Genomic DNA, 19754 nt, shown 5'->3' on the forward strand with positions numbered 1-19754 from the left:
ATTTACGTTAGCGTAATGAATAACGGCTTAAATCTCTCTTAAAAGTTAGGTAGGCATATGTTTCGTTGTATTATGCAAATTATAAAATCCAATTAAAATTTCAAAAACGGTAATTGCCATCGAAGCGTACACATGTAAACACTGTGTTCACAGTGTTTTAAAATATTAATATTTTTAAATTGAATGTTTGCTCTAGGTACTGAGTTTATTTTTGTTATTCTTTTGAGAAAAATAAAGATTTTAAACCATAAAAAAGCTATGAATAGCTAATAAAAAAATTGCAGGTATCCTACCTAATTTCTCCTGTTTCGAAGCTTGAATAAGAATTTGTCTCTCCTATCTTTCTTTTCCTTTACACTAAGGCTAAACAAATGGTCATTGAATTATAGACATAATGTGGAACCAGAGAGAAATATGTTATTTGTATTAAGCTATATTAAATTATTATTAATTAGTTATAATTATAATAAACGGCTGTGAATTGTTAATTGTTATACTTAGATATGTGGCTTGGCAATATTTTAGTTAAATAAATCATTCAAATTAATGTGTTTTTCATTTATTATTTTAAATAAATTTTTTTAACGTAAGAAGAAATCAAAAAATGTTAGAAATTTTTAAAAATACACACTTAATATAATAAAACAAAAGACAATAAAAAGTATTAACGTAGACTTTGTTGTCTCTTTGTTGGTTTTTGTTAATACCCAATTTTTTTTTAAATAAGTTTAGGGAACATACCCATAATACAGGATTTATTCAAAATTAAATTCATCCCACTCTAAAAATTGTATATCTTAAACTCTATTTTGAAAATGCATAAAACAAAGTCTGATACTAGTCAACTTGATGAAAAGCAAAGAATATGTGTTATTTAATGTTTGACTCAGAGATAGAACAAGGACTGCTTTGGCTCATCAACAATGCATTATGCAAGTCACCACTCTTTATAATAAAATTAACCAAAAATGTGCTACATACCAAAATATGTATGATTTACTATGCAATAAACGAAAGAAACAAATTTTTTTTTTATTCATTCATGTAGCATGAGTTCCTTAGTCATAATATCCTATCTCTCTCTGACTGAATTTCACAGATACACAGTAACAATTCCATTGACCCATAAGTCAAAATGTGGGATCAGACAGGAGATAATATTTTGGCACTACGAAAAGCCATAAATCAAAAGAAGAAGAAGGAGATAATATAACTCAATTTTGGTGTTGTAGTAGATTACTGTTAGCTTATCTATATGCAATGTAGGTGATATTTCAAGTAAGTCTATTAGAAATGAATGAATTTTTACAGTTCAGAGGGAATTTTCAAAATTTAAATATACAATATATATTAACTCAAAATATATGTAGCAGGGAATACAGGTGGCGGGAGGGTGTACATCTTAGAAGTTTATATCAGAAACATGGACAAAACCTTATATGCGTTTTGATTATTTTAAGTTAAAAAATAATTACATTTGCTATATTCTTAAACTTATTAATTAACACTACAGTCCTTCACTCAGTCCACCTATGCTTACAGCTGGTACACACATAGTACAGCCTCATTTCTTCTTCAGCTCGTCTTGTCTGCCCCTGGAAGAATACCGCCTCTCTATGGTTGCATTTTGGACACATATGATCCTTCGTGCGGGGTAACGTTGGATCGCTCACAACGTCCGGATTTATGTGAGTCAGCTCGTCGACTTCGTGCATTATTTTGTTCACGTACACGCAGTTTGAGTCCGCCAGTTGCTTGTAATCACAATTTCTGCAGGCGTACAACAGAACTTTATTGTTTTTATCCTCGCGCGGGTAAAGCATGTTGTTGCACTCTTGACAAAATTGTATGCCGACGTAGCCCGGACCTCCGTCCTTTCTATTGATATTCATTTCTATTTTATGTTGCCCTGGAACTCAACCTGCAGGAAGCAATCTTAAAACTTTTGAAGAAACTTTGATTTACCGGTGTAAGTTTTATGGTGCTTATAATATCACAGAATTCACAGATGAATAACCTCTCAGAACGACAAACGACATAGAGGTCAAACGAGGTCAACTGTCAATGCTGAATGCTAAGTCGTGATTGCCATTACAAAATTATACTTCGTGTAAAACGAACGAACGCTTTTCATTAGATTTACCTGTGTATTTGTTTAACATACAAAAAAACATATATGACAAAACCGTTAGAATGGAGTTGCCCCGGGTATCCGTATATGCTTCACGAGAAACGCGAGAATGGACCAAAGCTTTGACTGAATGGGAAGTTATGGCTCAAAAAGAAAACGGGGTAGACCAAGAAAACGCTGGGCTGATGATATCAAGGAGACAGCAGAGGCATACTATTGTCAAGGAAAACTCGGAACCGGAACACATGTAAACACTTGTAGGACGCGTACCTATGCGTTAGGAGACGCGCTGATTTCAATAAACTGAAGTGCGAGAAACTGAGTACAAATATAATTCGTATTTATACATTGTACATACTTTGTATCAGCAATAAAGGCTTTATTTATTTATTATGGGTATGATAGGAACCGACTCCTTTGGAATTTGTATTTTTTTATGACTCTTATAAACTTTGCAGATATATTGAGGACCCAGGACAATACACTAACTCGATAAAATTATTCAATTTTTCAAATTGCAAAACAAGATTTTGGTTAATTTATATCGTTTTCATCTAAAATCGATAAGGCAGAAATGATGTTAATTTTATTTTGCAACCATTATCTTTAGCTGTTTTTTTTCTAAGATTAACAAATTTGATGATGAATGGGCTACCGATTAATTTTGCTCTCATAAAAATAAAAGGTAAAAAAAAATTAAAAAACACTCTTTTAATTCTTTTATAAATCAATTAAACTAAAAGGTACACATTAGTTTGGTTTCTTATACCAAGCTTGTTTTTTTTAGTTGTTTTAATTTTATTTGTTTTAAGTTTATGGTTTCCAATTGTACCAACCGTACGCACCAATCAAGTAATTTATTTTCAAAACAACTGCACCAAGCATTGATACAATAAATCCCTATAAACCCATACTGAATATAAATAATTCCTGTTTCATAATAATTATCTAGGTAATAATACTTAAATTTTTTTAAAGTAAAATTTATTTTATTTCGATTTCAAAATAACTATGGCTCTAAAAACTAGTAACACTATTTTGTTACTTATGTTGGTAGCCATGAGGATTTGAAGGCTAGCAGTGGTTGGCTAAATTTTATTCCTTTTCCCATCCGTAGCCGATTGGTGTCGTGCTATCCAAATGGGTAAGAAACAGTTTTGTGCCAAATTATTGAAGTTTATTAGTAATTATTATTTTAAGTTGTGCCCATTGAGTGTAAATATGCGCGGAATCTATGTGAAAGTGTATAACCCGAGAATTCCACCAGAAACTCCATAAAATTGGTTTCATACTTGCACGCCTAGCTGTCGGCCATGGCGCAGACATGTTTTTCTCGTGGTGTATAAATAAATCCCTTTCCATCCCGTAAACGCTACGATGGTTGTGAGGTATAATAAAAGATTTGCCGTTCATGACATCGTAAAATTGGTGTAGTGTATCGATTTCGGTGTCTCTTGTGAAGTTTGAGTGCTAACCGGCATCTATTTCAGGTAAGCCCCGTGGTATACGCACGGCGCGTAAGCACGTGAACCATCGCCGCGAACAGCGATGGGCTGACAAGGATTACAAAAAAGCCCACATGGGCACAAGATGGAAGGCCAATCCCTTCGGTGGTGCATCTCACGCTAAGGGCATCGTTCTCGAGAAAGTGTAAGTACTAGTACGCTATAGTTAACGGTGCATGTAGTGTTTTTTATTGCCAGATTCTTGTAAAGAAAAGTGTAGTAGTGTTATTTATGTTAATGAAGTGTAACGGCGGACAGTGCGTGAGTTGGTGCGCGTCAAGAAAGTGTGTCGTCGGACGCAGCCGCCCCCGGTCACGTATGGAACGCCGGCGTCTCCCCGCGCGGTATTAGTTCTGTGAATGTGTTTCCACCACAATCACAGGATAATACTGCGAGGGGATTCGCCGACTCTCGCCGGACATCGATTGTACGCAAGTCGCAAATTCGTCTGCCTCACGTGGGTCAATGAACTCTCAATGGGGAGTGAGCAACAAGTATGGTGTTAATACAGCACATTGTAAAACCGTTATGATAATCTTGCCCATCAGAAATGATTGTTGGGTATATTGTAAACTGTTTAATTTTATTTATACTTTTTAATATTATAATTTTAATTATATCGGTTACTTGTTGGTTTATAATACCAAATGTTAACTAATCAATAAAATGCTATCAAAGTTGTTTGCTAGGCATACTCTATGCTGTTGAAAAGCTATAAGTGAAAAATATGCAATTTACAAAATCTATGCTATATATCATGTATGTAATATAGTGTATATGCTATATATCATGTATGTAATATAGTGTATAAGATTTACTCAAAAGTGTGAACTAGTTTCAATAATTGTATTTTATTTTAGCTTCATTTCGATTGTACTCATAATTTTTCAATTAATGACATTATTTTTAGCCCTTGTTAATTAAACTTTCAAGAGGAATAGAATCTCAAGTTTTAGATTTTAAGGTATTACATTTTAAATGGTTTTACTCTAGTAACAAACTGTTTCCCTTGATTTCTTCCTAAATTAACTGTTAGTTTCACCATGTACTATTTCTTAAGTTAGTATTACTAGTAGTTTGTTCTCAAACCACATGAAGAATTTAAGACTGTTAAAAATTTTAGAACTAAACCAAATTGATTTGGTTACAAGCAGTGTTATACATTGTGAAAATGACAAAAATACTTTTAGACTGGTCAGTTTTGTTTAGTTCAAAAGTTTTTGTAATTACCTATTTGTACCTTATGGGTACTATCAACAAACCTTAATATTATGAGTTGTATCTTATATATTACTGCTCTATTTAATTTGGTTTTTTGTGATTTTTCTTTCAATTTTTATACTATGTTGAAAAATTTGTTTAATATATTATTATTCTCATTTTTAAAATATATATATTTCCTTCAGTGGTGTGGAAGCCAAGCAGCCCAACTCTGCCATCAGAAAGTGCGTGCGTGTACAGTTGATCAAGAACGGAAAGAAAGTAACTGCGTTCGTACCACGTGACGGTTGTCTGAACCACATTGAGGAGAACGATGAGGTGCTAGTCGCAGGATTCGGCCGAAAAGGTCACGCTGTCGGTGATATTCCTGGAGTCAGATTCAAGGTTAGTACATATATATTTCTAGACAGCTGGCAACCAGATGGAATTATTCATTTCAGATTGTAGAGCTGTTGATTTAGCTGAATAAGCATGGACAGGTTGTGTGGCATAACTTAAATATGCTATGCATTAGGTGCTCAAAAAAATATTTGTTACTTATTTAAATGCCTTTGAACTTCATGTAACTCACTTGTAATGATTGATTAAGTGGATTGTAGCGTTCGTAAACCCTCGCTCGAGTGCTTCATAAGTTCACAGGAAATACCGAAAAAATTAAAAACTAACAACTGATTAATAGTACCTGAGGAATATTTGTCAGAAACAGATTCTGAGAGATATTCAGTCTTTATTTTTATAAAGCTAAGTTTCTTGTCACATTGGGGATGAGGGACTTAAAAGTAAGAAAATGAAACATTGTACTTGTCTTGTAGTGTTAACAATCTTTTCATTACTTTTTAGTGTACTTTTTTATATAAAAAAAAGTATGGTAATATAAATAGTCATTAAACAAGATTAAAAGATATTTTCTATATCGAAGTGTGTTCTTATTATTTTAATGAACACTATATGAAAATGAAACATTGAACTAACAATTACTTGCATAATTCATTATCAACATCTTATTCTCTTTTAAAACTGTTTTTTTTTGTTTTATTTAGACATATTTTCTTTACAGGTGGTCAAAGTGGCCAACGTATCACTCCTAGCGCTGTACAAAGAAAAGAAGGAGAGACCTAGATCATAAGATCTAATTCATTGTGATAAGGTAATTAAAGGATTTTTTTTATACAATTTTGTTTAAATCTTTCACCAGTAAAGGTATCTTGTCAGTGCAGTGCTTAAAACTAGGCATTCTGGTGTAGATTTCACTTGTATAATAATTAAATAATATAATAATAATATACTATACTTTATTTAATTTGCATAGAGTTAAAAACTAGCTGATTACAAGAAAGCTATAGGTAGAGGGTGACATCAAAAAATAATACTCTGCTGTCAGTTATGCAAGGTTTAAAAGTAACTTGTCTGTTTCCTCTTGATACCAGAACCACCAAAAGAAATAGAGATTCTAAGAAATTCATAGTGTAATTTGCACATCCTGAAAAATTAAAACATCTTTATCACATTAAACTTACAATGGCTAAATTATACTTTCATCTGTATTCTCTAGTCTCCACTACTTGAAGATAGAATACAAATAAGATTTTCAAAATCCTAGCTATCCAGAAATGTATTCCGACAGAAAAATAAGTGTACTATACTAAATTTTTAAGTATTGTGTGGAGCACCTACATGTTTCATGATGTATCTAAAATTTTTATTTGCTACTGCTGAATGCCATGACGTTACAACATTTCTGATTAAGACTAAAGATTAGAAGTGTGATTTTATGTTGAAAATGGAAGATTTTATATGGCTTCTTTTGTTTCAGTGCTGCCTGGGGTGGTGTTGTTCATAAGTGTAAAATTTATAAAAATGGAAAAATCAAGTACACAATAAAAGTGTGTATGGCATTGCATTTGTTTTATTTGTCTCACCATTATTCTCCTTTAGGCGTTCCATATCGTCATACAGATTTTGACGGTAGGAATTTTAATGTCCCCACATTGGGACTAAGGTCTCCTCATAGGTGTTACTTTAGTAATCACTGACTATAACAAGGACCTACTGTTTAGCTCTAAAGCACATGAATTGATGCCGCCTTACCGAAAACTGCTGGTATAAGCGTTTTCTCCGAGCGACCAAGTTTTAGTAGTAATTAGTAAAAAGAGGATGTCTTAATTAAAGAATTATAAAAGCGATAATTAAGAGTAGAGTAACTAGGGACCGACTGGTCCCACGTACGCGATGGATTTGCTGTTCACTACCGCGTATGCAACGGTAATTTAGCATCGGAAACTTGTTTTATAGACATGTTTTATTGAAAATACCTATACATTTTACATTAGCAGTTTTCTAGCTATTGTCGGACATATAGATAGGTGATGACATAGACCGATTCGTCACCAACACCGGCTTCCCGTGTAGCTAGGACCTCCCTTGTGCAGTAGTGCTTCTGTAAGTCATGATTTCCATAAGAATCCAGAGAAAATATACCGAACTGAGAACCTTATATAGGTAACATAAAATATACGTAAGTATTTCCATACTAGATCGATCTACAAAATGGGGCTAAACAGTTCGCTTGAACAACTTTTTGACAACATATTTACAACAAAACGCGAGCACCAATCTTGACATAGGTACTTAACTACTTTCCCTGCTAGTGGGATAGTCTTCGTTCTTTCTCGTTTTGGGTGTCAAAATACCAGTGTACGGATAGGCGTTATGCCAACCAAGCGTCCTACCAAGTATGCTTCGGGGTCTAAGTTTCATTTCTTATATAACATAATTAATTATTTTACCTCTAATATTCTGAACTTTCACCATAAAATTAGGAAAAATCATTTCGCGGGTGTGAAGCGAGACAATGCACTGCATGCAATAAGGGTTCTGTATGTTCTTAATTTTGTGCCCCTAACCATCGTTCAACTTTAATCGATAGTTCGGAGCGAGACGGCGTGAAATACCACTGCCTTCTTTTGCGAGAGCGAGAGGACATCTCTCCCCTCGCATTAGACGCAAGGGGCGCTTGAGGGAAATCAATTACCTCCGGCCTCCATGAGTTATAGGCCTGCGGGTGGCGAATTTAAAGTTTATCACGGGACTAAATGACAGGTGAGAGAAGGCGGCGTGCCGTGCCAGCCTCGCTGGAGCATTTGGCAGCAACCAGGCTGCCGACGACGTTGGGATACGTACATTAGAGGCCTTAACCTTTGCGAGAGTGCGTTGAATACGCAAGTAAATCCCGTACTATTACTTATTGATCCGTCGATGGACCGAGTTTTTAGTGCGTGCAAGTTTCACATAACTACCTACGATTAACCAACGGAAGCGGTATGCGTCAGGCATTTTCTCTAAAAATAAGTATAGCCACATTGCGCTAGGACACTGGCAGCTTGGAGAAACGCTTATGTATGCGGGCGAGTCAGCCGCGTAACTCAGTGTGATTCCACCTTTACGTTAGAGTGACCACCTTAAAGTCTCGAGTTAGATAGCGTATATTGTAGAAAGTTCTATTTTCTGTTGGTTTTCTTTAAGAATTGTTTTTTTCCAGTTCTATTAAGATTGTGTCACTAAAGGCAAGCTAAAACATTCATGTCCTTTTTTTTCTATAGAAGTATTCGGGTATTTGTTACAGAGAATCTAAATTCTTGCAATAAAAAACCCTACAGATTTATTATTTATTTATTTCTAAATATATTTAATTGCTCTGGTTACATATTAATCTCTAATAATAAAATAGGTGAGCTATACAATTTGCAGTCTAGTTAACATTCTAGGCAAGATAAGTTAGTAAATAAATACACAACAATATGTAATATAGATTTTTATATAGTAAGCACATTACGAATTTGTAGGGTGAATATTCTCAAGTAGTTAATATTTCGAAAGTGTGGAATGTTATTCTGACCAATACCTGAGCTTCTCATAAAAAGTTTTACATCAAAAATATTAGTTGCTTTTTTGTTTTATTTTTTTTAAATAGTCTAGCTTGTAGTAGAAAGCAAAGAGGATAATAACTTTACAGAAGAAAGACAGAGTGATCTGCATTTTTTAAACTTTACTGTATTTTCCTCCATTTTTAATGGTTTCTCTATACATTATTTACACCAAATAAATAACAGCTTTTTTTACCTAAAGAATTATTTAAAACGGCTAGATGTAAAGTTTAACAGAGTGCTGTAGCCTGAGTCCAAGCATTTGCTCCCTTTCCATAGCTCTTTATCGTCAAAGTAAAATACACACCACCTAACGTTTTAGTCTTAAATCCTGTAGGTACTATTTATTTTTATTTTACAAACTTTCTTTCAAAAGCCCGAGTTAAAGTATGGGCATGGTGATAGTAACAAATAATTGCAACAAAAAAAAAAAACATTGGATTTATCTAATGATATATGAGTGTATTATGAAAAACGTATTGAGATTTATTTTCAATAAATGAAACTGCAAAATCTAGACATCCGCCCGCCGACAGGTGAAACGCCGAATTCAAAATTATGGCGTCAGTCGTCACGTCTATATAAACATAATGTTGTACCGCTTGAGCTTCGAATATTTCTGCGGGTTTTGTTATCAATACCAAAATGTATCTTTAGGACTTGCTAAATTTCTAATTCTCCTATGAAGTCAAGAGTACGGCCACGACAGCCGGCGAGCGTTACAAACATTTACAAAATATATAATTTACGATATAAATCAAGAAAACCTTTAATTTCTGCAAGAATGAGACATTTTTTTGATATAGTAGATACTTCCGAACATAATAAATAAATTACGTGTTATGACATATAGAATTACAGCTTCTTTTATACTTAACTTCTAGAAGTTAAGTATAAAAGAATAGTAATTGCATATTATAAACATAACGAAATTAGAGATTATCTAACCCATGTTTAACGGCTAAGTTCGAAGGATGTGCTAGGTATGCTGTCTGGACGTTTTTTTTAGCTCTATATAGGTATAATAGACTAGCTGACCCCCCGACTTTGTCCGCGTATGGATAGACATACGCGGACAAAGTATGAGCAATACGTAATGATAGACATACGCTGTCGCGAACTTTTTAGATCTTTTAAGAGGTTCGATTCCTTCATTCATTGTTTTGGCGTAACTTAAACCGCTTATGCATCACACGCATCGGAAGCTCTCAAAAAGAATTATGTTTTACGTTTTGGCAACATTTTTGATTGGTGCTCTGCTCCCTTTGGTCGTAGCGTGATGTTCTATAGCCTTCCTCGATAAATGGACTATCCAATACAAAGATTTATCAATTCGAACCAGTAGTTGCCGAGATAAGCGCGTTCCACCAAACAAATTATAGGCCATAATATGGTTTAGAAAAGATAAATATCAAGAGGACTTTGGAATCTTCTAGGGCAATCACCTCGCGAATGATAATTATTGTCTTATCATCATCCTAGAATATAACTGAGGGAAAAGTAGCTGGAAAGAAGGAACGAGGACGTCCGAGACTGGCTTTTTGACAAAAAAACGAAAGGTTGGGGATGGGAACTTATAAATAGTTACTTATAGAGAAGGTTTGAAAAGGCTACACTGACAAGTTTAAGAAGATTTTAAAAAGAAGAGTGGCATCTTGTAACGATTAAGAGCCCTTACAATTGTAATTACTTTCTTAATTAACGTTACTAGATAAATATTTTAAAATTTTATAAGATTTAATTCAAAACTTCGTACGATCAAGCTCGAAAACTAATTTTATTAGCATTTAATTACCTACGTGTTCGTTGATGGTGTTTTTTTTTTATTTTAATTCTTATTTAAATATAATGTAACCTATGGGGGCTTCCATTAAATAAATCCGTGGGCTCAAAATAGGGGAGTACACGAAAAATAACATGTTCATTATAATATTATAAGTATATACATTTTGTTTTACAATAACCCAGTGCAGACATTTATTTAAATGAATTAAAACCCATAGTGAATTGCGTTCCATAAAATTTATATGGAAAATTTCCCAATCGGTGAGGATCCGAGAACATCAAATCTAGCCGAGTGAAATTCAAATTACAAGTTATCTATGTGCGGTGCGCAGACGCAGGTATAAATAAATGGTAGCCCCCTATTCAATAAATACACAGAAATATAAGATGTTGATAATACAATGTTGTTAATTGTATAAAAAACAAATCTCTAAACTAAACTAAAACAACAATTGAAACTATTGCTATCCCTTTCATTGTTCCCGATGAAAAAGGATAGAATAATTTTAAGACATTTTTTTTTTTATAAACACCATTTGTTTTAAAGCCCGTTCGTCTATAATAGAATAAAAGATGCACTCACACTGTTCCTTAATATTAAAGCTTAGTTAAATTTATGTGTGTAGAGCTTAATATTGGACCTTAAACTAGTCGCAATATCTCGGTGAATGCGGGTAAATTAAAAATAAGCGCAACTACTGTCGTAAAGTCGGTATAGAGTATCCAAACGCTATTACGTCAAAGTAAAATGGACCTATAAGTACTAAACAGAGTCGCAATTTTTTTCCCTTCGATTTTTATTTATGTTAGCAGCGCTTGCTGTAGAAGTTTGTTTGTTGTAGATAGAAAATGAGCCTTAAAACAACTATAATTAAATTCCATATTATCCTGCAAGCAAACAAGTATCTCAATACGAATCTACTAATGCAAGACGCGTAGCGCGAAAATGACGCGTCCATAGACGTTCGAGGCGCGTGCGAATTTATGGGCCTTCACATCAACTGTCCTAATAAAACATTGGTGAAACCTCTAACCATTTAACTACATAAGATACTTCCAAAAATATATTATCCTCCAGTACAAGATAGTCACGTTTATGGCTACCGCACACAGTATAAACTCAACATCGACTTCGTCCATAACAAAGCACTTTTTTTTTTATAGAACACCAAACTTTAAGTAAATCATCCGAAACGTTTCATATCAGACTTTGACGATACAGGATTAATTTTTGAACTTTGCCAATTCTCAGAATCGTTAATAGAACTTATGCATAAAATATAAACCATTTTTAAAAAACCTACATAATGTTTCATACACTGCAAAATTCATAGATAAAGGTATCTAAGTAAAGACAAAAATTAGTTTATAAACTTACGTGTCGATGGAATGGTCTTGCGTTTACTTGGAAAATCTTTGATACAGGTATTCTCAAAGAGTGGCTTTTCACAAAAGAGAGATGGCATAAAATCTTTCCCCTTTATGAGTGATATAATTTTTTTTGGGTAGGCAGTGCTTTTGCGCCTGTATGAAGTGCACGCCACTGTTGTCAAAACTTCCAAGACTTATTTAATAATAATAATACAGTACCTCTATACTGTCCTCCATATTCTAATTTGAAAATGCAAAGTTTCGAAAATTAGCCCTATTTAAAGAAATTGAATATCGCAAACTTCATGTGCTACTCAAGCTGTGCCTGGCTAAGGCTCAGCGCAAGCGAGTTCTAAACTACAATCGCACGCTTGCATAAAGTTAATTTTTTCTCACCTATCTTATAATGAAAATAACGCTTTTTCATTACTTTTTAGTCGTATACATGTTTTAGAAATAACAAAGAAACAAAAGAGCTTTTTGATGTATATAACTTTTTAATTTATTTCTAAATCGACTAAATATTATTGTAGGAATTGTTAACATTTTAGGATAGGTGAGTAATAATCTATAGATTTTTTACCAAAGTTTTTAATACATGAAGACCTGGGACTCACGCCTACAAGTGCGACAAGTTATCGCATGCGAGAAAGCGACGAGTGTCATAAGCTGGCACAAATATAGCATGCGGGGATTCCCTACATAACGTTATAGCGACCAATGGAATTCACCATTCAATAGTAGAATAGTAGGCAGGCATGCGTTTCAATGAATGCTTCATGATGTGGAACCAGCCAATGACAATGTTTCCCAGAACACGGATTGGCCAATGAAACGAATGACCGATCGAAAATATGTAGTCTGCGCTGGCTCCACAATGCCAAAGAGTATAACAATTATTAGATTATTTCGAAAAAAATTTAGTTTCCGAATTGAATTATTCAAATACATTATTTTTAAGTAAAATTAATTTAATTTTCGATAGATTACATTACATAATATTCGTTATCACACTTAATGTTCCGATTAAACAATATACGATCACATATTAAGTTACTTCCACAGACTATAAGGTTTTATTCTAGAAGTTATAACTTTATAATAAATTTATACACCTGTGTCTTAAAATGACTAAGATTCTATATTTTGTTTGCAACTCCCTAACGCGCGTAAGGGTGGTAAAATAAAAAAAAAACTTAGGCATGCCGTGGTGGAGTTTACCCCTCGTGTTACCGCGTGTGTCGTACGAGGCGACTAAGCAATTATTCTCTGTGCTACTACTACCATGTACTGCGATCATCAACTATTTTATACACAAAAGCTGTTTTTTTTTTACGCACGCATAACAATGGTGCTAGTACGGCTAAACAATTCGCTGAACCATACTTAATAGAAGGATATATAATAAATAATAATAAATATATTACGACAATACAAACATCGCCATCTAGCTTGTGTTATAGGAACTAAGAATATATAGGAATAATATACATAAATACTTATAATATACAGATTAACACCCAGCACTGAAAAACATTCTTGTTCATCACAAAAACATTTTCCAGTTGTGGGAATCGAACCCACGGCCTTAAGACACGGCTTAGGCCACTGCCCACTGCGTCAAAAGTAGTACTATCCTTTTTAACAGGGAACATTATGAAAAGGATAGCAATACTTTTGGAATTATCAATTTAGTTTGGTGTACAGATTAGTGTATACACACACATCGTGACCAAACTAAATTGACAGATATATTGGTGATTTCTTAATCAAACTTGTGTGAATGGATAACAACTACTCTGGATGGAGAGAAATATATATATTATGTAAGCAAGAACTAAGTCTGTGAACAGCTAAAATGTGACTACTTAATAAAATAAGATATAGAATAAAAAAAACGTTTGCTGAACAAACCACTAGCATCTGTTAGATATACCTTCTAAAGTCAATAAAACATTAAAGCGTCAATTTAAAATAAACCTAATTTCGCTGGATTTAAAGTCTTACTTCACTTTGTTCACTAATGTTTTTTCAAAGCCGAGCATATTTAGACATAATATAAATCACAAATGGCCCCTGCCGGAATTGAACTCGGGACCTTGACTGATAAGCACAGCGCTCACCACTGCGCCAGGAAGGTCGTCAAAAGATTATATTTAATAAAAGTTCGTTGAAATTAGAAGTGTAGACGAAATTAAGCTTTAAAACAGAGTTATTAGGTCTATTTTACTCTGACATTAGTGTTTCGATTTTAAACGCTTCCCGATTGCGAGCTTGTAAATGTCGTACTAAGGGTATTATCCGATTCAAAATTTATGTTTTGCAGAACTTAGCTGCGATTGTAGCTTCGCGCAGGTAGTCAACTGTACACACTGATTGGCGGATATAGAATATAGAATTCTGCGCAACGATACACACGAAGTTCGAGAAGTCATAAAGTTTGAATCGGACTGTACTGCTGAAGAAAGTACGCCACGATGTAAGAATTTGATGATTACAGTTAGTTATATTATTATATATTTAATACATTTTAATTATTTTTATTCGTTTACAGTGTGTTCCTTCGGTCGATGCGTGCGACGCCTTGGAACATTTTAAACCTAAATTCGATGTTTCGCGCTGATCTCTGAAATAAAAACAAATTATTTAATACATATTTTACTCATTAAATATTTGTTTGTGGTGTTTTAAAGTTATTCGCCCATTATTTGTGAAATATTTAATATTAATAATATGTAAAATGAAAAGATAATAAGTAAAATAATAAACAAATATTTTATAAATTTATAAAAAAAATCGGAACCGACAGGCTTTCAAGAAAAGACTCTCTGCCAATCGCGGCTGAGCGCATTTACCACTAAGCTACGACTCTCCTTAGCAAAATAAACAAACAGTTTCGTATGCACACAATGGACACGACAAGAGCGGTGGCGTGACGGTATAAGAGAGCGTTGTTCTGTTTACCGTGACGGCGTGGTGGACTATGGCCTAAGATCTCATTCTAAGAACAGACTCGTGCCTCGTGGGTCGGTGATGGGTTGATAAACAGTGGCGTGCACAAGGTTTTTGACCTTGATTTAAATTAATATTAGAAAAGAGTAAAGAAAATTATATGGAGGATTTAATTAGAAAAAATAGTATCAGTAAAATTCTATTTTCTTACTTTTTTTAGTTATTAATATAATTACAGATAACCTCAAGTATTTAATACTCAATAGTTTTTTTTTATTATTTATTATTATAGTTTATATTAGTTATCTATCATTTATTATTTTTCTTTTTTTTTTTTAAATTATTAACAATGCTTAAGAATAAATTAAAAAACACTATTAAAAATTTATAAAAAAAAAAAAAAAAAACTTCCACCCTCCGCTTGCGGGGCTTTTGAATGCCCAAGCAACCGGTGGTCAGGGCTCCAGAGTGAGAAACCTCCTCACAATACGCGCCGTTTCAAGGACTACTGTCTTCTGTATCCGACCCTTGATCCAACAACCAAGCGAAAGCTTCTTGAGATGTTGGTCGAAGCTTTTCGCGAGAAGACCATTGACTGTAACGACGATCGGAACAACAACGGTCGACTCAACACTCCACATGGCGGTAATCTCGTGCGCAAGGTCCAAGTATTTAGATACTTTACTTTACTTTTTACTTATAGTTTTATTATTACCGGTAGGTATTTTGATGTTTACTACGAGGTCTCCACAACATGTATCATTTACTATGTAAGAAACGAAATACAAACAATTTATACTTCAGTTTAACTAATCCTCATGTGACAATGGTTATGAGGACATACCAGCGCCTGCCCCCGCTAGGAGTCGCTGCTGGAGGGGGGTGCGGGCGGCGCGGGCGCGGCGGCGGGGTAGTCCATGGTCTTGATATAGGCCACCGCAGCGCAGAACTGCGTCCACCAGTATAACGCCTCGCCCGACAGCGCGCTGCCACCCAACGCGTTCACCAGCTCGATGGTCGACAGCAGTGACGGCGGGTTCACCTGTACACAGCATACGAGTAACTTTAAAAAAAATATATTATCATCAGACAACAAGGCCCAAGTGAAAACACCAGCATACTTGTAATTTTGTTATATAAAAATATCTACAGGCAACAAGGCCCGTGCAAAAACACCCGCATACGTGTAAAATAGTAATTAAAAAAAAATCTGGCGTGACGGTCAATATAAAATCACCAGCATACGTGTAACTTTGTTGTTCGATAAAAAAATTATCAGGCAATAAGGCCCATATAAAAACGCATTTTTTTAGTGATCTAAACATGTTGCTCTTAATATAATTCGATCTGGTTTAAACAATAAACACAAAAGAAGTTTGCTTTTGAAGATTTTTAGAGCTTGTATTGTGTTTTGAACCCTCGTAGCTTTAGTTTTAAGATTACAAATGTTTTTATCGCCATCCTCTCACTACAATGTACTTGTTTATGTTATGGTTCTAATTGCATGTAAGAAAATATAACATTAATATATATTTACACATATATATATATAACGTTATATATTTATATTTACACATATATATATAACGTTGTTATTAAAACTAAGCCACTATGGCATCAAAAACGTTGCACTCAATTTAATTGCCTCTTATCTAAGTGATAGAGTTCAAAGGGTATGCGTAAAAGACATAAAGTCTAAGGGATCATCTGTCTTAATGGGTGTCCCACAAGGCTCAATTTTGGGTCCCTTATTGTTTCTGGTGTATATAAATGATCTGCCACACCATGTCAGGGGCACTTGTGAGATTGTACTGTTCGCAGATGATACATCTCTCATTTTTAAGACTGATAGAAATAAAGATAATTTTGACGACGTAAACCGTGCTTTGTCACATGTGTCAGACTGGTTTACTGTTAATAACTTACTTTTAAATGCAAAAAAAACCAAGTGTTTGGAATTTGTTTTGCCTAACGTAAAAAAAATTGATAAAAACATCATAATAAATGGAGAAACACTTGAAATAGAAAACTCCACTGTTTTTCTAGGAGTGACCTTAGATTGTAAACTACAGTGGGGTACCCATATAGAAAGCCTAGCGAGTAAACTCAGCTCAGCTGCATATGCAATCAGGAAAATTAGACAGCTTACCGATGTTGAAACAGCTAGGCTTGTTTATTTCGCATACTTTCACAGTATTATGTCCTATGGGATCTTGCTGTGGGGAAAAGCTGCAGATATTGAAAGTATATTTATACTACAGAAAAGAGCCGTACGATCAATATATAAACTTGGATCACGCGAATCGCTTCGCGAAAAATTTAAACAAATAGGTATTCTTACAGTAGCTTCGCAATACATTTATAATAATATAGTCTTTGTGAGGCAAAATATTACTCTTTATAAATCAAAAGCTGAAATTAACAATCGACTTACCAGAAACGGTCATAAATTAGTGATATCTGCATATCGTCTGCGAAAGGTGCAGAACTCCTTTGTGGGGTTGAGTATACGCTTTTACAACATGATTCCTAAGGAAATTCTTGACCTACCAATGCATACATTTAAAAAATGTGTAAAAACGCATCTAGTACAGCGAGGTTACTATACATTTGATGAATTCCTCAATGACAAGGTAGAATGGAAGCAGCCAGCCTCGCTCTCATCTCCCGCAAGATAGCAAAATGATTGTAAATGTTGATGTTGGAAAAGAGCAACTACTGAGTTTCTTGCCGGCTCTTCTCGGTAGAATCTGCTTTCCGAACCGGTGGTAGAGTCACACAAACATGCATACTTGACGTTTCAAAAGTGCTTATAAAGTAGGCCTACTTGAAATAAATGAATTTGAATTTTGAATATATATACATAAATACGAAACAAAAGTTATGTGAACCGGACTTTTTATGGCTTGCTTCCCCAAAGCGACGGAAAATGATGCTCTCAGACCATAAAGAGTCATAACGAGTGGGTTTACAGTTATAGAAGCTGAAGATTGCAGCACGGTGGGTCTCTGCTCTAAAGTCGCTCCCTTATTAGAGAAGACGCCAGTGTCCAGTTGTGGGATGCTATTAGGCCCGAGCATGATGTCTAACCTTGATAATCACGAGTACTAAGGTCGGTGTGAGATCGTCTGCTGCGGGCGGAGACCCATCCGTCAGCGCCAGAGTCGACACTAGCGAGCGTACGCAACGCAAAACGCACGTCACCTGCAAAACAATTAGTATAAAAGAATTATAGGTACACGAGCCTGGGGCTTAGCGCCTATGCACTAACATATAACATTTATTTATATAATGTTATTAGGTACACAAAACAGGTAATAACTAAAGTTAGATCAAAATATAAGTAATAACAAGTTTTGTTCTAAGCTAAAACCCAAAGTATGTAAACACCACTTGGAATTAAATTATATATAATGTTTGTTTTATTTTATAAATTTAGCTTAGTAATTTGATTCTGAAAAATATAATATCTTTTGTTAGAAAATGATAAATATTTTATACATTATTACATATACATAGACTACGTGTAACGGAATTAAGAAATACTGTTGAAGGGTGCATAGCAAATCATCCAGTAAAAATATTAAATCATAATAAGCATATTTATTTTTCCATACAAACTAATTCAAAACATTCTAAGTGTTTACTTATGGAAACCCTGTTGAAGATAAATATTTAACAAGTTACTTTTGCCTGTGATGTTAGGGCTGTATCTGATTTCTTTCAGTACAAACTATGGCAGTTGTTTACTCAAAAACTATTCTCGTTTCGGTTTCACAGATAAATCTCAGTGACAGTAAATAATGTACCTCTAAAGTATTCTTTCTTTTTTACAGTAAGTTTATTATCAGTTAGCATTCTTTTGAGTTTATTGTAATTGTGTATAATATTGTTAATAAATAAGTTTTGAATTAAAATGAAGGAATAAATAAATTAATATGTAATATAAAATGAAATGTTGTATAATAACAATACGAAATACTAACAATAATATTAATCATAACAGAAAATTATAATTATGGTAGTAGAATTATTGGCTTTTTTATTTATTTTATTGATTTTATAAAGTATTCTTTCGGTTTTTAATTTACATGTTGTATATAGAGCTAAAGAAGTTTTACTTCAGTCGTGTGGTCTAAAGCACAAGCTTAGAAAAGCTTTTTGTGAGAGTTCATCCGGGGATTTTCCGTGTTACCTTGCTTATTTCTGCCGCTAAAGAAGCATTATTTTAATGCTTTCTTCCGGTCTAGAGGGCGTGGTTTTCGGTGTAATTTCAGACATATGAGGTTTAATATCTACCCCTCAGTTTGAAGTACACAGCACGGCTAGCATGGGCAGGAGACAATTATATCCCCGGGGAAACACAAAAGAAGTTTGCTTGCCCGTTTATGAGTGATATAAAATTTGTGTTGTGTGTGAGTGATATAAAAAGGTGAGCAAAAATAATCTATAGATTTTTTACCAAAGTTTTTAGTACATGAAGACCTGGGACTCACGCCTACAAGTGCGACAAGTTATCTATGCGAGAAAGCGACGAGTGACATAAGCTGGCACAAATATAGCATGCGGGGATTCCCTACATAACGTTATAGAGACCAATGGAATTCGCCATTCAAAAAAGGATATAAATGTATCTTCTCCCACAGTTTTATCAACTCTTAGGGCATTGCCACACAAGTGGAAATAATATCCAAATAATATATGTATAAATAGCCGAGAGTTAGTCTTGACTAGTCATGTTTGGGGGCGTGGCCTACTCGGACGATGCCGTGGCGTGGGGCGCGCGGGGTACAAGGCTGCGCGCACGCCAAACGGAGCTCATCCGATCAGTCCTCCAAATTCCGACGTCCGCCTAAGCCGAGGTCC

At 34.4% G+C, this 19754-nt stretch overlaps 3 protein-coding genes across 4 annotated transcripts in view; 1 reads left to right on the forward strand and 2 right to left on the reverse strand.

Annotated features, from left to right (window-relative positions):
- Positions 1-723: 723 nt before the first annotated feature.
- LOC120637686 (DNA-directed RNA polymerase II subunit RPB9) lies at positions 724-2073 on the reverse strand. Its single transcript, XM_039909633.1, has one exon. It carries the CDS (start codon positions 1890-1892, stop codon positions 1518-1520), a length of 375 nt encoding a protein of 124 aa, XP_039765567.1. The 5' UTR covers positions 1893-2073; the 3' UTR covers positions 724-1517.
- Positions 2074-3169: 1096 nt separating this feature from the next.
- On the forward strand, positions 3170-6752 carry LOC120637687 (40S ribosomal protein S23). Its single transcript, XM_039909634.1, has 5 exons — positions 3170-3275; positions 3622-3781; positions 5043-5241; positions 5915-6004; positions 6671-6752. The coding sequence occupies exons 1-4, from the start codon at positions 3272-3274 to the stop codon at positions 5981-5983; spliced, it is 432 nt and encodes a 143-aa protein (XP_039765568.1). The 5' UTR covers positions 3170-3271; the 3' UTR covers positions 5984-6004; positions 6671-6752.
- A 6720-nt stretch (positions 6753-13472) lies between these two features.
- The window catches only part of LOC120637688 (receptor-mediated endocytosis protein 6 homolog), a 51582-nt gene continuing 45300 nt past the window's right edge, over positions 13473-19754 (reverse strand). For both annotated transcript variants that reach the window (XM_039909637.1, XM_039909636.1), the window contains exons 29-31: positions 17979-18092; positions 15733-15930; positions 13473-14562 (exon numbers count right to left, since the gene is read on the reverse strand). In XM_039909637.1, the coding sequence (XP_039765571.1) occupies positions 15748-15930; positions 17979-18092 (297 nt within the window). In that variant the 3' untranslated portion in view covers positions 13473-14562; positions 15733-15747. The remainder of the gene's footprint in view (positions 14563-15732; positions 15931-17978; positions 18093-19754) is intronic.

Source organism: Pararge aegeria, chromosome 4, assembly GCF_905163445.1.
Source record: "Pararge aegeria chromosome 4, ilParAegt1.1, whole genome shotgun sequence".
NCBI lineage: Eukaryota > Metazoa > Arthropoda > Insecta > Lepidoptera > Nymphalidae > Pararge > Pararge aegeria.

Coding starts and splice junctions, on each gene's coding strand:
- LOC120637686 (XM_039909633.1), bottom strand. CDS start 1,892: ATGAATATCAATAGAAAGGACGGAGGTCCGGGCTACGTCGGCATACAA.
- LOC120637687 (XM_039909634.1), top strand. Junction 3,782..5,042: donor GGCATCGTTCTCGAGAAAGT/GTAAGTACTAGT, acceptor TATTTCCTTCAG/TGGTGTGGAAGCCAAGCAGC. Junction 5,242..5,914: donor TTCCTGGAGTCAGATTCAAG/GTTAGTACATAT, acceptor TTTTCTTTACAG/GTGGTCAAAGTGGCCAACGT.